This window comes from Paroedura picta, chromosome 2 (genome assembly GCF_049243985.1).
Source record: "Paroedura picta isolate Pp20150507F chromosome 2, Ppicta_v3.0, whole genome shotgun sequence".
NCBI classification, from domain to species: domain Eukaryota; kingdom Metazoa; phylum Chordata; class Lepidosauria; order Squamata; family Gekkonidae; genus Paroedura; species Paroedura picta.
The window spans coordinates 73,775,160-73,796,731 of NC_135370.1; the positions used below are offsets into that span (position 1 = coordinate 73,775,160).

The 21,572-nt window shown below is 42.9% G+C and overlaps 1 protein-coding gene across 1 annotated transcript; it reads left to right on the forward strand.

The window, feature by feature from the left end:
* Positions 1-2,006: 2,006 nt before the first annotated feature.
* LOC143829610 (dnaJ homolog subfamily B member 6-like) lies at positions 2,007-21,572 on the forward strand. Its single transcript, XM_077320795.1, has 8 exons — positions 2,007-2,165; positions 5,402-5,664; positions 10,296-10,405; positions 14,722-14,775; positions 15,979-16,092; positions 17,827-17,929; positions 19,112-19,182; positions 20,862-21,572. The coding sequence occupies exons 2-8, from the start codon at positions 5,600-5,602 to the stop codon at positions 21,152-21,154; spliced, it is 810 nt and encodes a 269-aa protein (XP_077176910.1). The 5' UTR covers positions 2,007-2,165; positions 5,402-5,599; the 3' UTR covers positions 21,155-21,572.

A 21,572-nucleotide genomic window follows, 5' to 3' on the forward strand; every position in this document is an offset into this window, starting at 1 on the left:
TTGGAGATCAGGGCTACTTGTTATATGTTTATCCCTTCCCCCTTTCTCTGAGAAACTCAGGGTGGTATCTGTAGTTTTCCTCATTTCATCTACACAACAACCCTGTGAAGCAAGCTGAGTGAGAATAAATTATGCTGAGAGAAAGTGGCTGCCCCATGGTCACATTGTAAGCTTCAGGACTGAGTGTGAATTCAAATGTGGGACTCATCAGTCCTGGACTAATATGCACACAGATCTTACTGCAGATTTTCAGAGCAGTAATGCTTTAATCTTGACTCAGGCTTAATCTTTTACACAATTGCCCAATCACAGTTAAGTCGTAGCTTCAAGCAACCACCTTCCATTCAAAGCTTTGCAGATCAGGTTTTGTGTATGCGTTTTAGCATTAGTTTGTTGTATGAAAGGGAACAAAAAGAAATGCTATCAAAGGGGAAAAACCCAATGTTGAAACTGACAAGACTTCTTGGAAACATTTTCCATATTATGGATCACAAGGAGATTCTCTGCTGTGCTATCAGCCACTATGAAAAATAGGAAAGAGACACACAATCTCATAAAATGAGGAACATGTTGAATTTGCAGAATGCATGGTAGAACCTACTGACACCAGCATTGCAAACTGTGATTGTTGGCAACATGTGTGTGTATGTGTAGGCACCTGTGCAAAGTTGGCTGCAACTCCACCATGCTTGGCATAGGGCTACAATTTATATGAGGGAGGAAGAGTTTTATTTATCATATTTATTTATTTATCATACTTATATACCGCCCTCCCCGGAGGCTCAGGTTCTCTAGCAAAAGCTCTTGTGCCACTAAATTGGAAAAAAAATGGGGGGGGGGGGCTTTTGCTGAGGCCCAAGCATAGTAATGCTACCCTTCTTGGCAAACCTGTCCTGGATTGTACTCTTTCTCCAAGTAAATTGATTCTGATCAGTGGTTCACGGAAGGTTGATGTGGCTCAGCTAAAATGTTGTTAGGCTTCTGGAGACTGCCAAAATTGTTCTCCCTTTCCCCAATTTTGTTCACTAAAGCATCAAAGGGAAAAACCAGAGCTTTAGGCTTCTCATCTCAGTGTCTTTCTCTCACTTTACATCTCATGTCAATTTCATTCCTCACTGATGACTCCCTCCCCCCTATTTTTCTTGCATAAAGCACTGAAATATTTTCTTCTTTTTACGCACCGGGGATGCTGCTGTTTGCCTCCTCTCCATTCCCCCTTTCATGTCCATACCAACAGGGAACTAAATCTCCTTCAGCTTCTTTTAAACTCCCCCCACCCCAATAATTTTCATTTTTTGTCAATATGAGATGACACTCTCATATTGATGGACTTGTGCCACTTTTTTTAAAAGGGGGGAAATGGAGTTTGTACATCAGGCGTAGAGTTGGTGGTCAGAGACTTTCCCAAGGTGAGTTCTGTTTGCCATCCTTTATGTTCTCCTAAAGGGAACAGGTATGGTTTGCTATGGCAAAGAATCAAGCATGCTTTCAACGAAGGGCTTTTTTCACATGGTATCCTTGTGGTTTTACTGCCAAACTGCAGTGGTTTTCCTCCTAGCTCATAGATGACATGGTTCTCCATTTTTAAAAAATCTTTCCAAGCTTCCTTCATTGTTTCTCCATGCCTCCCCCAAACAGTTCAAAGGTAGTTTGAGAAATTAGGGGGGAAATAACAAGGAAACCAATGAAAAACTCCAAATAGAAAACGATGTTATAAGGAAGTCTGGAGAGAAAGAATGCTGTAGTTTGGCATTGAATATCCATGTGAAAAGACCCAAAAGCCAAGACAGCTACCAGCTATTACAGGCACAACAGTTTCCAATTAGCAGAATAACCCTTTCCATTATATCTCCCAAGTTTCCATGTGTTCACCAAGAGAACAGCACCACAGGCCAAAGGATAACCTCCAACGCCCACCCCACTCTGCTTGAGTTCATAATCTCCTAAGTGAAAAATACAAAGAGATGACATCATAATAAGCTTGAGCATCTCATTGGCTGCTGCTGCATTTAAGCAGCTAAGGAATGACATGGTACGCTGCTGCTGAGCTCCTTTCCCCTCCCATCAGGCAACAAGCTGTGCCTATGCAGGTGTGGCCTGACACCTGCAAGACCTAAGAACTGTGCCCACCATGCAGCCAGGACAGCTTCTCTTTACACATTAAGGTATGGCTATCTTTGGAGGATTTAGAGCAAGTCATCTATTTGGAAGTCAAAAAGCCCTGATAATTAAGCTCTGTCACTGATTATAACCAAGGGATGTTAACTTGTCTTTGCTTAGAAATGAGGTCTTTTGTTTTCTCTTGACATGGACTACTAGTAGGTTTTGCCGATGGCATAGTGTGGCCTTGCCAATATCTGAGCCCTGGATGGGGCAGGTGCAAGTGGTGGTGGTGGTGATGGTGGTGGTGGGAGCCTGTCTTTTTCTTCTCCCCCACCCCCCCCTTGCACCAGGGGTAATGGAGCCATGGATGGATGGCTCTCAAAAATGTGGGGCCCAGGTAAAGACACCACAACCTCAATTATATGACATTCTGCCCTTGCTGTGTAAACATAATCCAATATGAGTGTCAAAAAGACATATAGCATAAAAACATATATTTTATCCTTTTAAAAACCTCATCACAGACTTGAAGAGCTGATTCTAAAGACTGAAATAAAGTGGAGGTTGAAGGGTTAACCACTTTTCCTTTCCCTGTCTGGCCCCAAGGCAAAGCAATATTGTATGAGCCTGCATTTTCAGACAGACCAGAATGTGTGATCTTTGTTTGGTTCTGTGCGCCAAGCCATTCTTTTCAGTAGAATTGCTAGAAGTCTCAGATCACATGCGAGTTGCTTTTTAATCAACTGGACCAAAAGCAACTGAGATCCCTCCTGTTTTGTTTCACTCTTTGCTTTTAAATCTACCAATGCAGATGCTACTTCTCCCTTCTCAAGTCTTTTTATCTGTCCCTTTCCTCCAGGTAAAGATAAAGGTGCAACCGGCTACCAGCTCTCCCAAATCCATTCTAGTCAGCAGGCCATTCTAACCAGGATAGAGCCTGAACATAAGGGTCTGAAATGATGCTTTTTAAAAAATCCAGCCTGCTGGAGAGTTCTGGCCCAGCTGAAAGTTTAGATGTTGTCTTGTGCCCTTTTGGGTGGCTTCCACCTGATGATTTTGCTGTGGTTAGTCATTTTTAGAATCATCCATTATCACCACTTCCCCAAATCTGACTTAGTAACTATCTTTTGGGAAAGGTTGAAGTCAAAGCACATGTGCATGCGTGGAGGTCTGAAGAAGATGCATGCTTCTGCTGGTCCTGTTCATATCGACCATCAGCCCTCCCATAGTTGACCTCTTCCCCCCCCACACACCATCAGAAGGCTTTTTTCATCCATAGCACAATAACATTATAATGATTTATCACCATGTCTAGCTCTTTTCATCGCACTGTAGCGTTCTCGCAAGTGCTCTGAGGTCTGGTGAAAGAAAAGTGCAATGGAAACTGAGCCACTACTGAGAATGCCTTGAGCTACATGGAAAACCATTGTCCTGGGGAAAACAAGAGGCATTGTGAGGCTTTAGTTTCTGGATTCTTCCTCCTGTTGTCATGCAGCTCACCTGCAGTCATCCTGAGTACAGGAGATGGGGCTGAAGGAGAGGGGGAAACTGTTCAGTCACTGTTTCTTTGGGGAAGATAAAGCATGAGCCCTGGCAAGCCTTGGCAAGTCTATTTGGCCTGTTTCTCAGTCACTATTCCTCATGTGCAAATTTCAGTAAGAAAAGTAAACTTCCAAAAAGATACGGTAGAAGCTGCACTGCTGAGCCTGACAGAAGTGCAGAAATACATGGACATAGGTGGGATGGTTTTCATGAAAGAGTCTCCTATTTTTAAAGCACTGATAAAGGTTACTTAAAAGGTACACCTGCTGTGAAAAGAGATTCCATCCACACAGTGAGTTTATATGGATGAGCCAAGCCCTGTTGAATATGATAGGAGGTCATGACCATGGTGGTGGCTTATGAGAAATCAGTATTCTGAATAAAAGATGACCCAGTTAACAGGACTGGTCAATGAAAACGGGCCTGTGTGTTTGACCAGACTCATAACTGGCACTTGGAAGAGGCAGCAAGAGAAAACAGATGGATTTCAGAACAATCCAGGAGGGCAATCTAAAAATGTCTGTGTCCATATGAGACAGCTGGTATATATTATGATAAAGTGAAGCCTGAATTCAATAAATACAGGATTCCTCTTTGTTCAAATTGGCCTGAAGAAGGGTCTACTTGTCTATCTTTGAACATGAAGAATAGATTGTGACACAGATTCAAGAATTGATCTGGCTGAATCAAAACATTGACCCCCAATCTTTTAGGGGAAACTATTTCACAAACAGAAATTTGCCAGCTTATGCGATAGCATGAAAATCTGCATAGTTTTCAACATTTTACCACATATTTTATTCCATCAAAGGTAAGCATATCTGGGTAACACCATCAAGAGCTGAATAGATATTAAGGCATAATATTATTTCAGTTATTCAAATTACAAGGTTTCCCCAAGCTTATTACCACCTCTCCTCTCCTTCCAAGCACTATAGTTGTCTAAGCCCAAAGGCTGGAACTGTGAAAAAATTTAGGCTAGCCAAAAGCTGGCTCTTTTTCTCTTCTTGTGAGTGTGTGTTTGTGTATTTGTTTGAAAGAACCTGCTCTCCAAGTTCTAGAAGAAACAAGCATTATAACTTTAGTGTTGGAATATGCAAGAACTGCAGTGTGCATAACTGAGTAGCATATACAGTGTACCCTGCAGGGGGCATCAGAGGAGAAGGATATTTAGCATGGATAGGAACTTCCTTATGATTTTCAAATTAACTCCTCTAGTAACCTGATTGGCTCAACAGGAGATTTCCTGCTTTTTGAGCACACGTCCTCCTTGCTTGCCTCCAGAACAGAACAACAGAAGAATCACAGCAGACAATTAGTTAGAATTATAGGTCTCTCTATATATGCATAGTTGTTTCTCTATGAATAAAAATTATTTTATTCTTTAAGCAGCTGGTGCTCTGCTCTCTCTCCATATTCAAAATCTTCCAATATTTTCAACCAGTTGACTTGTTTTCAAAAATCACATGAAGTCATAACAGAAGAGAAGAAGCTAAGAAATTATTCTGTTGGGAAGTATCTTCCATGAGTGTTTCTGGCCTAACAGCAAACTTGACATTACAATGCTCATACAGAGAACAACTGGAAGCCTGACATGGCAAAACACTGTACCTAGATAGTTGCCCCCTCCATAAATGGTACACTTTGGTAAAAAAAAAGATCAAAATTAATTTATATGAACAGGCTGTATCGCCTTTGAATGTGAAGATGTTAATATATATTTGGCTTAACATCTGTTGTTTTCCATGTGCCACAGAATTGACTGTCCACATCACTGCCTTTTGCTACTCTGCATGGCGTTGCCCATTCTGGTGGATGACCATGAGCAGCTCTGCCCTCAGTTGAGAACCTGAAGACTAACTGTACCCCTGCAAACAACCGGCAAAAACATCTGGTGCTCGCTTTACCGTGTCCTGACATTCTCACTGGCTTCTGCAGAATACATCAGCTGATCATGGTGGAATATTATGAAGCACTGGGCCTCCCCCGCAATGCTTCTTTAGATGCTATTAAAAAAGCGTAAGTACTGCTTAGTCATTTCTCGCCTCATCACTCTTCCACAGTAAGGGCTCATAGACTCAGTTGAGCTACCCAGACCTGCAGTTTAACCTTCCATGTGTGTTTGAGTGGGTGGGTGGGTAGGTTGCATTTCAGTTTCTGTTGAATACCTTTCTTCACAACTCTCAGTTTCCAGTAAAATGTGAATTGAGTTGGAAGTCTTTCAAAGTCAGAAGGTATCACTTCCAGGCAGACATAACCTGCAATAAACCTCAGTTGTGCCTTGTGTGTCTGTGTAGGAGGGAATTTTAGGCTTGCGTTCTCACATTTCACCCCCTGAAATACTCGTCTGATGCATGTAATACAGTAGAGGTCACAAAAATATTGTTCCATGTTTTTGTTATTTTAAAATTGCTTGATGCTTGGACAAATTACTAAAGCTGCCGAGTCATATGGCAATTGAGTATATGGCCACAAAATGCTAAAGGCAGAGAGGATCACCCTCTCTTTATAATTAGGATCACCCAGGGATGCTATCCTCCAGGTGGGCCTGGGGATCCCCTGGAATTAGATGGTCTCCAGACTGCAGAGCTCCATTCCCCTGGAAAGATGACAAGGTTATTTTGCCAAAGACTCTCTGGTAAGGTTCTTTATTGGATCTGTATGCAATAAGACACTCCATGGAAAAAGGAGAACCTCCTACTTGAAGCCAAGAATAGCACAGATGAGTATATATTCACATCAGGTAGCATACGAACAAAGATATCCTGGATTTCCAATTAGCGCCAGCGAGCAGGCAAATTACAAGTATTAGCATAGCATAAATAACCACTATCAAGCAAGGTTGCTATCTTCCTGTGCAGCCTGCCAGAAGCCCCTTCACTCTCTAATAGCAGAGGAGCCCCAGGATAAGTCTTTACCTGTCTTCCCTGCAGCTGGAGGGCTTCTGCTGCTCTTCCCCTTCTTGGCAGGATTCCCAGATGTGGTGCCATCCTCAGGCACTGGACTCTCTCTTTTCCCTAGCCAGCTGAGTTACTGTGCCAGATCCCTTGGGCAGCTGGCTTTATACTGGCACATTGGCACACCCCTGATTCTCGTTGTTCACCTAGATCCTTATCAGGACTGATGATCTCAGTCCTATCAGATCCTCCAGATTAGCTTTCAACAATAAGCAAGCTCGGTCCTTGCCCCTCTAGGGGTTGAGGTTTGAAACTGGGTGTGATTTTTAGCATTTAAATGGGACTGGGTGAATTGAGGCCCTTGACCAGCAGTTAACACTGGCATTCTGCCGTCATCTACCCAACATCTCTCTCTCCCACCAGTTCTATAGCTGCAGGTGGCTTGGCCAACCTCCAACGGCATTGTCATGGACAGCTGCCAAGTCCCCTGCTCAAGGTAGACACCTGCAAATATCTTTACACTGAAGCAAACTTCATTATTCTGAGCAGGCAATGGTTACTCCTTAAAGGTAAAGGTATCCCCTGTGCAAGCACCGAGTCATGTCTGACCCTTGGGGTGACGCTCTCTAGCGTTTTCTTGGCAGACTCAATACGGGGTGGTTTGCCAGTGCCTTCCCCAGTCATTACCGTTTACCCCCCAGCAAGCTGGGTACTCATTTTACCGACCTCGGAAGGATGGAAGGCTGAGTCAACCTTGAGCCGGCTGCTGGGATTGAACTCCCAGCCTCATGGGCAAAGCTTTCAGACGGCTGCCTTACCACTCTGCGCCACAAGAGGCTCTTGGTTACTCCTTAATATCATATAATTGTATGACTCTGACGGTCACTCTTTTATGTCATACAGTTGTATTACAAGGAATTTAGGAAAACATATTTGTCGCTTAACATAATACATATCATTGTGATTCAGAGACAGAATGGAAGGAAAGGTAGACTTGTCACTGACTTCTCAAAATACCATTGATCTTCTGCAATGCCAATACAGAATCGCATCCAGAACGTAGGGGACCCTTGCCCAGACCAGTAGACCAGGCAAGTGTACATCCCCTACCACTGGCTAGGGGGAACCTGGCAACCCTAATCATGTACAGACCTTAGTGTATCATGAAGAGTCAGGCTGCCTTCATTTGGAGATACCACAATATATGAAACAAGAAACTAGCCTTGTGAACAAACACATACAATGCAAACCAGGCCTACACCACTCTGCTATATATAGCAGTGCACTGTTTATATGCCAAGTCTAGCATAGTGGATGTTTTCTCTTCAAGACACAACATCCGCTTTTATTTCCATAAACGTGTTCAAGGCACTACAATGTTCACTGTATCGATCACACAGTTTATTCAGCTTTTAGAGGGAGGTTGACGCATAGCTCTAAGCACTTATACTCTTCTAAACCCATTAAAATCAGAGTCCAGTAGCACCTTTAAGACCAACAAAGATTTATTCAGGGCATGAATAAATCTTTGTTGGTCTTAAAGGTGCCACTGGACTCTGATTTTATTGTGCTACTTCAGACCAACAGGGCTACCCATTTGAATCTATGCTTCTAAACTCATGACTTCATAGTACTTTGTAAGCAAACAAACAACCTCCCAGAGAATACCATTTTAGCCACCATGGATGTGGAGTCCCTGTATACTAACACCCGCATGGCACCTCAGTACATGAACATCTTCATGGCAGACTTAGAGCAACACTTCCTGAATATTCATCGACTCATACCTCTCGTATACCTGCAATTCATTGATGACATTTTATTGTAAAGAAGCCCTGGATACTTTCCACCAGGCATACAATGACTTTCACCCTACTATCAATCCGACAATGAACCAATCTTTGCAAGAAATACATTTTCTGGACACTGCTGTAAAAATAAACAATGGATGCCCAGAGACCACCTTATACCAAAAGCCTACCGACCGGCAAATGTACCTGCATGCCTCCAGCTACCATCCTGAACATACCAAACAATCCATTGTATACAGCCAGGCTCTACATTATAACTGCATCTGCTCCAATCCCACAGACAGATTCCCATCTAAATGATCTATAACAAATCTTTTTGGAACTAAAATACCCAGCCAGTGAGGTCAAGGAACTGATTAACAAAGGCAGAAGAAAGAGAAAACCTGTTAGAAGACAGACCCAAAAGAGAAAAGAACAGAACACCACTAGTGGTTACAAATAGCTCTCAGCTCAGGACAGTACAACTTACAACCCCTACTGGATAATGACAGTTCTCTTTCCCAAGCACTGGGGGGTAAACCTGTTCTACTGCAGGTTCACCTCTCTTGCTGCTTTTGGTGGTTCCGTGTCCCTGTTAGGGACCAAAGAAACCCCCTCGCGGTGTCCAAAGAGTATTTTGCCCGAAAACCTCCTTGTATTAATATTTCTGGTACACCTGGTACACCTTAGCACAATATGGCTGGGCCACGGAACTTGTCCAGGCATGTTTTGGGCATCAGTGACCAGCCAAGCTTGCTGTGGTCAGCAGTCGGAATCTATCGCAGCAATGAACAACACAGAGGTCTGAGGCATCAACCTTTCTCCCACTCTGGAATTACAAGAACAAAGGAGTCTACAGTATCTGACATTTGGTTGACACCTTCAATGATCCTTCATGGTTTTCCTTTGATGTCTTTCTCCAGGAAGTCACCCTTTCATCAGCTTGTCTCCATTCTTAATAGCTGACACATCAAATTCTCAATAGGATGAATCCAGCACGTCCACAGCACCCATTCATGTCGAATGCAAATATAGCTCAAACTGGAGGAACTCCCTGGTTATCATATCCTCACTGGAGGTTTCCCACTTAGTCATTTGAAGCTTCCCCTATTAGCATAGTCTCCACTCCATTCTCTCACATGGCAATACATTGTCTTAGAAACTAATCCCCCAGACCTGGCCCTAGGATTCATCTCTTGCTCTAAAACCCCTATTTGGTTCAGTTCAGTGTGTGTTATTTTGGACCTGACATGCAACCTGCATAGTGTGCTGGTTCATTCTCTGCTGATTTCCTATGCAGACCTCTTTACCTGCATGTCAGAGGGTAGCTATCAAAACCTTTATGGACCCAAAAACTTAAATCATCTTTCATACCTTCTCTTCTGTGGGTGTGTATTTAGTTTAATAATGTGAATGTGTGTTGTGGACCCTTTTAAATTTATTTCCCAATAATAATCCTTTTTCATTAACTTTTAAATCTGCATCTGCCTCAGATCCCTGGTGGGATTCTTTCCTTGTGTACACAGGTGGAATCTTCTTGATTGCTACCACCTCTCAAAAATCTTAGTCTCCTAGAATTGCTAATTTCCCCTTCATAAATTCAGGAGACAGGTCTATTTTGGGTAACAGTCCCCCCAAAACAGCATATTTGGGAGCACTTTGTGCTACTGAAGGACATCCTTTCTACTGGTTCCAGATTCCTATGTTTTCTACTTTATGGCTGAAGTCCAGCTTCTCTGAGAAATTTTGCATTGTTTTTGTAATATTATTTGATTTCATTCTTTAAAGTCATTTGGATTATATGTGTCTTATTGCATAATTCTATTTCTAACATAATACAATACTTAGAGTCTTTGTTATTTTTTCAGTTTTCTGAGTCATAAAAGGCAGCAGGAGGCTCTTCTAGCTGATTTATGGTATGGATGCTTACTAATCACTGGATTTGTTTCATGGTCCTGTGAAGGTACAGGAAGAAAGCTCTGAAGTGGCACCCAGATAAAAACCCAGACAACAAGCAGTATGCAGAACAAAGATTCAAGGAGATTGCAGAAGCATATGAAGTGCTTTCAGACAGTAAGAGTTCCACTTCTCCTCCTGCCGCCCCCCTGCCCCACCCCCGTCTTCATCAGCAGCTCTGTGCTGCATTTTTCTCTCATTGTTGTTCCAATTATTTTTTTCAGGAGATGCAAAAATGCTAATTTTATGTGGATATTTGGAAAACAAGTATTAGGATTTTTTAAAGGATATTTTGATGAAATAATACATCGTGTTTTTAGAAACAATGTCCATATTCAGAATAGTCCCCCCCCCACAAACACAGAACAAAACACAATGGAACACTGTTGCACATATTTGTGAGTAGGTGCAGCAGTGTAGAATCTGGAAGGTGGGGAATTTAGTCCCTTCTGCTACACATGTCACAATTAGAGCCTCTCTGAAGAACTACTAATTTTCCTACATAGAAATTCTGGAAGAGAACAGTAACATTGCAGACAAATCTCAATAGGAAGCACAGACTGTGCCAGAAACTTGCAGTCTGTTTTGATGCTTATTGCAAAGAAGAAAGGCTGGAACAGACAGAAACTGTGTTCATTACTGTCCTTTTGTTGGAATATTGGGGTAATGTTAAGAGTGCTCAAGGCTAAGCTACAATGAAAAACATGTGCTCTAGCGTGAGAGTGCAAAAAACAATAAACAAATAAACAGGTAGGGAATCCTCCAATCTAATACAACCTTTCTTAACCTAATTCCTGTTGAGAAACCACTGAAACATACTTCAGGCTTTGAGAAACCCAGAAGTGATGTTAGAAGGCTACACCTTCTTGCCACACCCCCAGAAATCATATCATCCAGACACTCCCACTAAATGTGACATTACCAGACCACTCCCACAGCACAGGAAATAATGGCACAGAAATATTTTCAGATGATTTGTGAACAGAAACATAGCTGCACTCTGGGCTGGCTACCAGTTGGTTCTTCTTCACCAAAGAGAACCTGCAGAAATGGGGCCAGGACAGGCCTATCAGCCTTCATCACCTTCAGCCTCCCATGCAAGAAACTGTGCTGGAGCAGGTCTATGCCACTATATGCTCCCCCCCCCCCGCACAGTTAAATTAAAATTGGAGTACTTACCTCTTTGGACTCAGTTGCTACCAGGTGCAACGAGCCTCAGCCTGCAAGGATTTGTATAGCTAGGGTCCCTCCCATTCCCACTCTCTCCAGGCCCCTCATGGGCCATTTTGGGAGGTGGGAGCAGGTTGACATGACCATATATGTTTTTATTTCCCAATAATTTTTAATATTATATATACTAGGGCCAAAGCTTGTTGTACCCAGGAATGCACTGGGTGCTAGGACATAGGCTTGTACTGTGTCCTTCCTGGGTGTTGGCTGTCCTCCCCCTGCTTCCCACTTGAGATCCAGTTTGGTGAAGTGCCTAAGCAGACTCAAATCTCTAGAGCCAGGTTAGATTCCTCTCCTCCTCCTCCTCCATTTGTTTGCCAGCTGGGTTGCCAACCTCCAAGTGGGGGGTTGAAGATCCTCAGGAAAGACAACTGATCTCCAGGCACCAGCTCCTCTGGAGAAGACAGGTGGAAGGAAGGAAAGGAAGAAAGAATAAGAAAGAAGGGAATTAGACAGAAAAATTAAATAAATAAATCAGGCAGAAACAAACAAACAAATACATAAATTACACTGGAGGAATGGAGAAAGAAAGAAAGTTAGACTGGAAAAAGAGAAGGGAGGAAGAAAAGATAAAAGGACAGAAAGGAAAGATTCAAATGAGTAGCCATGTTGGTCTGAAGTAGCACAATAAATCTTTGTTGGTCTTAAAGTTGCTACTGGACTCTGATTTTATTGGACAGAGAGGAAGTTAGAAAAAAGAAAGAGAAGAAGGAAAAACAAGGCAAAAAGAAAATTAGACAGGAAAAAAGGAGGGAGGGAGGGAGGGAGGGAGAATGAAAGGCAGAAAAAAAAGAAATTAGACAGGCAGAAAAACAGAGAGAGAGACAAATATAGATAGAAAACTGATAAGATAAAAGGAAAGGAGGAAGAAAAGCAGAAGGTGGGAAAGGAAGGCATGGCTGACCACCAGGCCTTGCCGCGCACGATCAGGTCATCAGGTCCTGTATCCTTCCCCCCCTGCCTCCCCATTGTTCTGGGCTCTTCTGGAAGCCGGTGTGGGCTCGGTTGGGCTAGTGCATAGCATTTTCAGGGTCTCCTGTGGCCACCCCAGTACAGGATGGCTACAGAGAGGTCTGCAGATGCTTGGGCTGGGGCTGGGCATTTGTGAGGCCTTCCTGCCCCCTAGACCCGGACAGGCAGTACAGAGGCCTGCGCAGCTCATGGTAGAGCCATCTGGGTAGGGGTGCAAATTTGCGGGGCCTTCCTGGTGGCCCCTATAGTTGGGCAGGCCATACCATGGCCTCTCCAAGCTCCTGTGGCCCCTATTCAGCTGACAAGTGGCCATTTCCTTGCCTCCCACCCAGGATCTCAGGTGGGTGGCTTTAGAGGCTGCAGCCAAGCCTTTCTCTTCCTCCCAGCCACTCTACTCTCTGGCTGGCTTACTCTTGGGTGGTAGGCCAGAAGAGTGGCTGGCTCTTCCCTTGGGTGGAAGGACAAAGGGGAGGTGGCTGGTGGTGGTTGAGTGAATGCTCCCTATGCCGCGGAAGGCCAATCAGGTAGGGTAAGTAAGTCGTCCTTATACAACTTGGATTTTATTATTTTATATAAAGAGATATAAAAAATTAACTTCCAATTTATATACATAAATTAATTAAATTTCACAAAACCCTGGTTGAGAAACCCTGATCTAATATCTACTTTATTATAAGAAGGGACAGAGTCCTAGGGGAATTATGTACAACAGGAAACATTGCAAAAAGTCTTGAAAAAAAGACTTTAAAAAATTCTGCATGCTGCACTGTTTTTGCCATGGAAAACATATCACAGTATTTTTGATTGTTTTGTCCTGCCCCCTCATAGCCATGGGTGTGCCTTTTCTGCTCGTTTCTGTGCAGTATTTGAAACTAGATTTACTATTACTTTTCTTTTACTATGGTGCCAAAGATGCCTGGTTTTACATGCATGAAAGTTAGCGTGTTTTTGGTCTCCTCCCCTGTGCCACCATACACCAATGGGTGAACAGACAGCGCCATATCCCTTGGGACACCCCTTGTTTGGCCCAGACATTCTCACCTCTGCTATTACAACATTGTACCAGCAGAAATTAATTCATTCATTCTCTCAGAAGCATTTCAATCTACTTTCTACAAGGAATAGCATATCTCTGAGGGGGAAAGGTTGTAGGCATTCAAAAAACTGTGTGCCCCCACAGAAATTTCTTGTTGAAGTCTCCAAGTTCATGATCTACAATTCCCATGAAGCCCTGCCAGCAGCATGTGCCAGAGTGGTGGTCAGTGACATTGCAACTGACCATGGCTTGCCAATGAGTGCCTAACACAATGGAGGAAGTGCTCCCCCACTTAAAAGATTTGCAATCTTAAGTCTTTCGAATGCATAATTGTATGTAGAAAAAACCACAGCATCAGAGCACAGGCATAAATCATTTTTAAATGATGATTTAAAAGAGTCAGCATACTGACATGGGTGAAAACCTGTACATGCATAATAGCCCCTGATCTAATATATCTAGCTGGGATGGATAAGAAAAGCTTGTGCAAGAGAGAGCTATAAAAGGAGGAGGAAGGAAGTTTGGTCCCAGAGAATATCAGTCTGTCGTCAAAGAGATAGCTATCAAGTAAGAAAGGATACTGGGATACTGACCTCTCTTTCTCTAAAACTCCCTGATAGCCCCCTCTGAAGTCTGAGACTTAAGAAAAATTACATTGTCTTCCTCTTCTAACATTCTCATAGATCTTTGTTGCTATGTAGGTAGTGACTTCTATGGCTTCTCAGTTCCCCCAGTATCTTATAATGCTAACTGAAGAGCTGGATGATTGATGGTAACTCACCTCAGTTTTTACCTGTCTCTTCTGAAATCTCTTTTTTTCAGTTCAACTGTAGTTCCTGGAAACTGGTACCAAGCAACATATTGGTAGATGTTTCCATTCACTCATGTCCTGATCTGAACGCTAAAGTGCAAAAATGTTGTTGTCCAGAAGAGAGACAATCAATTAACCTCTATGACAGAACTATGGCTCCTTTGTGGCACTGCTGAAGTGTCATTCATTTTGCCATGTTTGGCCTATTTTGGCTGTTAGTATGGCTCCTATCAATTTTCAGTTCCTACCTGTCTGGCATTATTGCTATGGTTTCTGCTTCTGATGGCACCTTTATAGTTTAGGGCTCAGCATGTGGAGCCACAAAAATGGCTTCTTCTGACAGTTGATCATGGACTGACTGTGCTTATTGTTCCTCCCTTTCAGAGAACAAACGTGACATCTATGATCGCTATGGAAAAGATGGACTTATAGGAAGAGGTAAGTGATAGCCAGAGTCCACTTTCTCTTATCACAGCTGTAGCAAAGTCCAATGAGGATGTGCTGTGCAGTGCTGTGGTTCTTTTCACAGTGCCATTAAAAAAAAAAAAGAAAGCCACATACAGCAGGCTGTTCCTGTTCAGAAATCTCCAAAGTGGAAAGTGTTCTTTTTGCACTCATAATTGCTCTCCCCAAGTTGATATTTTCATCCAGGGTGGGGGGTGGGGATACGGAAACATACTACATATAGGTTGGGAGCTTTCTCTTTACCCTAGGGAGCAGGTTTGCCCTCTGGGTTTGCTGCCCCCTTTACTATCTGGGGTTGAACCAAGTTAAGATTCTAATTTCAGCCCTGGCCAATATCCACAAGGGTCCCATGGACTGGTGACCTGGCCAGTTGCACCAGGTGAGTCTATTGCTCCCACTATTGCTATCAGCAGCATAATATTTTGGTGGATCAACTTGATTCAATGTTTGGAGTAAAGGAAAAGCCCTCTATTGGTTTCATTCATTTCCTGCTGGCAGGAAGCAATGGGATCCCATAGGAGAGGTATAATCAGCTAGTTAAAATCTGTTGCATAGGGTGTCTAAATGATCCATTTTCTTCCCAGTGCTTTTTAATCTTTATATAAAACCTTTGGGTGAGATGATCAGGAGCTTTGGAGTTGTCACCAATACTTAGATGACACCCGGCATTATATATCACTATTTAAGCCTCCAGAGACAGCTGTGAAGATCCTAGTCCAATTGAGGCTGTGGCCAGATGGCCAAGAGTGAACCAACTGGAGCATAACCCAGAGAATATAGAGGTTTGATTGGGAAGGCAGTATTCCTAGTGATTGACTCAAAGTTCAATACTTTTCTTTTAGATTGTAGTAGCTTCATTGGAACTGTTAATCAGCCACATAATTCTCTCTTAAGGGAATTAAATGAAGCATGAAACTGTATGATGTTAACAAAATTGTTCCTTTATTGGTGTTACTGTCAATTAAATATATTCAGATGCCATTTTCCTTGTCAGACTAATTAGCTGACTTCCAAGAGACTTCATACAAAGCCATGCCCTGTAAAAAGCATCATCCTTCTGATCTGTTTTATTCTGGTTAAGGGGCACCCAGCTGTAGTCTTCAGGCCCTGTGGTCTCACTTCCTTTCAAGTTGGAGTTCAAATTTTAAAAATGCATTTTCTTTCCTTTTTTTCCAGCCAGACCCGAAGGTTCTAGGACCAACATGGGGGGTGTTCCTGAATATATGTTTCATTTCCGCAGTGCCCATGATGTCTTCAGGGATTTCTTTGGGGGAAGGGACCCTTTTTTTGGTAAGACTTAATCCCATGTAGGGTTGGAAGAACCCAACATCCATGTCACTTTCGTGTCATCTATCCATTTATGAAATCCAGCCCATAAAATGTCACTAGAGGACAGCAGTGGATTACCGCTACCACCCCCTAGAGCAGTGAAACATTTTTCCTAGTGTGTGACACCTGACAGTCAACTAGAGATTACTGAACCTGATGCCTTCTGCATGCCAAGCAGGCTCTGTACTGAACAATAGCCACTTGTATTTGGACAATTGTTTCTATCATTTTAACTGAGATACAGTCCTGTAAATGCCTATGCCAAGTCTGTACAACATGAATAGCCCTTAACCAACGGTTATTTAGCTTAGGCTTGGTCACTGCAACAACAACAACAATAACTTTATTTTTATAGCCAACCTTCCCAGCTAGAAAGTCAGCTGCATGAAAATTGCCTAGCATTACAATATAAGCTGTACTTCTATGGTTGGGCCTCCTTGGCCACTGATAGGGAATGGGGGGAGCAGTTGCCATATCTAGGTTGGGAAACTACTGGAGATCTGTGGATGGAGTCTGGGAAGGACAGTGGAATACAATACCACAGAGTCCACCCTCCAAAGCATCCATTTTCTCCACGGAAACTGATCTCTGTAGTCTGGAGGTGAGCTTAATTCCAGGAAATCCCCAGGTCTCAGCTGGAGGCTGCCATGCGTTGCTAAGCTAAAAGTGAGTAGGGCCAAGGTTGTACTTATTCTTCACTCAAGAGACACTTACTAATATGGGTATTTTGTACTGTAGTCACTCCCCGCCCTCCAACAAATCCTGTATTCATGGCTCTGTCATTCAGGGCATATCCTTGCCCAAGACTGGGACTGATTTTATCATTAATCCATATTCTCAAGGAATCCTGGCATCTATATTTCTGTGAAGGCTTGTTGTTGTTAGGTGCGAAGTCGTGTCCGACTCATCGCAACCCCATGGGCAATGATCCTCCAGGCCTTCCTGTCCTCTACCATTCCCCAGAGTCCATTTAAGTTTGCACCTACTGCTTCAGGGACTCCAGCCACCTGTGAAGGCTAGGCATTGCTAAAATGCTCTGATAAAAATACAGTTCCCAGAAATCTTTAGTGGAAATCATGAGAGTTATATTGTTTTTACACCAATTTACATGTGCTGTCACTTTAACTTTGCCAACCACTGGGTGTAAAGACAAGCACATTTTGTGGGGGGGGCTTGTGTATGGTAGGTGCTGTTAATGCTTCAGCAATGAGTTCTGAGGTTGCTGGGGATGGGGGAGAAGCATATTTAGATGTACACCTGAGTGTTATTGCGTCTTCTCTGTAGAAGTCATAGCAGTGGATATCTTCTTAATCCTAAATCAGTTTTAGAACAGAGGACAGTATTATTGTGTACATCATTACATTTAACTGGCATTTCCCGTACTCATTTTCTCCCTTCTGTGTGTCCTAATTCTTTTGTTCCCCTGTCATTCTCTGTTTGGAGACTATCAGCACTTCCAAACTTCTAAAGGCAGTATAGAAGAGGGATGATAAGTATACCTGTCCCACTTTTGCCTCTTTGACCAGAGATGATGGGGGAACAAATGGGTACCCCTTGAGAAGCAGACCTCTCAGACCACTTTCCATGATCTGTCTCAAGCCAGATTTTCTAAGAACAAAGCCTTAAAGAGATCTGCATGCATTTGGCTCTCTCACCTCAAGTACATGGCCTGAATTAGCCATCTTTTTTTCCCAGGGGAGCCGATGGCTTTCAGTGCTTGTGCCAGTGGAGGAAAAGGGTTTCGTTTCTACTCATCATCAACTAACTTCATTAATGGGAAACAAATCACCACCAAAAGGTGAGGGGAGGCTGGGTCAGTCCCAGCAGCAGCAATGACCAAATGTTAATGAAGCAAGGAGTTTGCATCTTCCTATCACTGCTCTGAAAATATTCAGAAATCTAGCAAGTGAAACTTTCCCCCTTCATTTTCCCTGAATGTCGTTTCTTTGTGTCAAGCTGTTGTTTGTGCCTGGCGGGGAGAGCAGCCGCACAAGAGCAAAACCTCTAAAAACATTGGTCCACCTTGTGCTTACGGAAGAATAAGGGGGATGGGGAGGATGAGCCACTGCCATAAGGACCAGTCAAAAGTCTGTTAGGTAGCATCCCTCCTGGCCTTTGTCCTACCAGACCCCCTCCACTTCACGTGTGCTCAGTGTGCCCTGCCAAAAATCTTCCACAGATGAAAGTCTGTTCATTTAAACTGCACATTATCAAATATCACCAATTACATCACAAGTTTAGCTGATTTTTTCCCCTCTATGACTACAACAGTAATAATTGTGCATGGGTTTTATTATGCAGCTGCACCCAGATATGTTGGGACATATATGGGCATGATAACTGCTCCAGTTGCAACAGGGGATCTGTTGCAACCTTTTCATGTTATATACTGCATGTATATCTGTTTGGAAGAAAAAGCTGGCACATGTTCATTTTGCAATTGAAACCAGGGACTAGACCATGGATAAATGTGAGGTTTATGTTGAACGTTCTGTTGAATGTAACTTGAGAATCATGCCACACATATTAAAAAGATCAAGTGTGTGCTATACATGGATTGTATTAAGTACGTTCACAATAATCTGTGAACAGGGCACATAGGATTCAGCAGATAGCGTTGGATTTTGATATGGGGTATGCTGAGTCATAAAGCCTCACTTGAAGGACTTCTGCAAGTCAATATCAGCAGAGTCTTTTTTACAGAGCTATTGTAAAGAAACCCTTAGCAAGCATTTAGTTTTCTGCAGCTGCTGTTGCTCTTCCTTTCTCCTGATAAAGAACACGGCAAGTGTAGTTAGGTTTGGCTTAAAACGGCTGCTTCTTTCACTGCCATTCAGTTCTTCCTGCAGTCCCCTATGTGTGTGTAGATATGTATGTGAGGGAGGGAAGTGTCAGCATGGCTTTCATTATCTCAAATGAATTAGTTTTCTCTTTCTATTGGCCATATAACTAATTAACACATTTGTTACCTCTTTCCCAGAATTGTTGAGGATGGACAGGAACGAGTGGAAGTTGAAGAGAATGGGGAACTTAAATCTGTTACTGTTAATGGTAAGGAGCAAACCATTCAAGAACAGAAATGCTTTGATGCATCTGGAGTTAGGAATGGGTTGCCAACTCTGAGTTTGGAAGTATCTGGAGATTTGAGAGGTGACGTTTGGGAGGACAGGGCTTGGGGAGAATGCCTGGCAAGATACGTCACAAGAATCTAGGGATGCTAGCCTCCATGTGGGGTCTGGGGATCTCCTGAATTACAGTTTATCTCCCACAATAATCTAACCTCCACAGCAGACATATTGTCAAGGGGAACCAATCTCTGTTGTCTGGGGATCCAACGTAATTCCAGGAGATTGCCACGCCTCATATGGAGGTTGGCAACCCTAGCCACTATTGACAAGCAAGCTGGACAGAGTCTAGTTAAAAACCTTTGTCCCAAGTTTTGATCTAGTTTCAAATTGCTGCTCAGCCCTGAATCTTGTTAAGCTAGTCAATGTCTCTTCCCCCAACCAACCTCACAAAATATGCGGATAAAAACAGGAGATAAGAAGAGCCCTAAGTAAGTTGCTGCAGTGACTCAGGAAAATGCTGAGGTTTTTGTAATATAAACTGAGTTTGACTTTGTTCACAATAAGCTAACACAGTAATTTTCAAACTTTAAAAAATGGAACTCACTCCTACTCTACATGTCAGAACTTGCAGTAACTATATGCTTGTTTCCCTGTACATAAAATGCAAGAGTATTTCATCAGTTAACAGGAAGCTAATTTAATTTTTCACTTTTAAAATTTATTTTTCATGGCCTTCTGCATGTTACAAGAAGGGAAACCCAAATCTGACAAATGGTGCCCCAGAGTTTGCCTCTCAGGTCACCTGTTTTCATAGCCTCTCTGGCTTTGTGGCCCACCTGTGAGAGAGCTGGGACCTATTCTGGTGTCCCAATATGAACAAAGACAGCACACTGAAGCCTACCCTACCCTTTCCCACAAGGTTGCCTAGAAACAGTCTCTGGAGAGCCATACGCAAATCCTGACTTGGAATTAATCCAGATTCTGATACTCTGGAACTATAATGAAACATGAAGCAGAACTGTAAAAGTATATTTTATTTTGAGCTCCTCAGAAGAAAGGCAGTATAATATGATTGAAATATGCAGTAGTCTTACCTAAATATGGTTTATCATAGATTTGAAAAGAATTACTCTTCTAGTTTAAAAGACGTTTAGTCAATTTATACTAGGTACTGGGAGTCCCTCTAAAAGGCACAGTGCAGATTCTATGAACATTGCATGTATTAGAATGGCTAAAAGAAGTGAGGCAGGTTCACAGAACAGCTCATGGCTTACATACCTTTGAGGATAGACTTGTTTTCCAAATTGCCCATTCCCTTGATCACAAAGTCTTGATAGCAATCGTTCCTTGATGTGAAGAACCAGGAAATCAAATGACACAAGCCCAAATCATGTGAGCTGAGAACTTGGGTGTGCTCTCCTGATTTTGCCCCAAGAGGTCTCCTCAGCTGGATGGTTCTTGAGTAAGATTTCTTGAATATTTTAAAAGCATTGCCATGTTGTAAGGTCAAGATAAAAGGGGCCTCAGTTATTCATACAGTCTTATGGTGACTTAGGTGGCTATGTGAACCTGCTTCTGCCATATCAGCCACTCAGATGAGGCAGGAGAGTGTTCTTTTGTCCCTGGACCGCTAACAGAAAAAGGTCTCCTCCTTTCTTGCAGGTGTGCCTTCAGATAAGGCATCCATTAGGGAAGGAATGCTTCACAGGGTTCATGGTGAGCCCACCAGGTACAGGTCAGCCCCTGAATTTGGTTACCATGATGAGTATGATTCTGATTCCATCTATGAGGTGCGTACCGTGAGGAAACTATTCCCTACTGAAAAAAATAAGGCCTACACAGCAGCAGATGAGTCCCCTGCAGAGGACAATGATTCTCACACAGATAGCGAGTCTCGCCGAGAAGATGACGGGCTCCAGACTGAGGATGATGAATCCTGTATCGATGAGATCTAGCAACATGCTATATATTGGTGGCAAGTCAGGAGGAAGGTGTGGTATGATGAATACAATGAAGACACTTCTGAGGAGAAAGAATCAGCCAGTAGACAACAGCATGGAATTAGGCACCTGTGGTTTGAAAGAGTCTGGCTACCACAAAGCACATTGTTGCAACCAAGAAGGCGAGGGGAAGAATACAACATCAAATGCTGAATGCAGCCCCCTAGACAGGAAAAACAAAACAAGATGCCATGGCAAAGGGAATAGGCTGCCTTCCACAAGTAACGAATCAATGGCTGAAGAAATCTCCCAGGGGAAAAAATGTCCTCTAAGTCTACTTGCTGACCAATATAATAAGAACTGAAAATTATGGGATCCATTGGGAAGCAGGTTTGCAAAGGGCAATGGGCTGTTAATAAAGGTTGGGAACAGT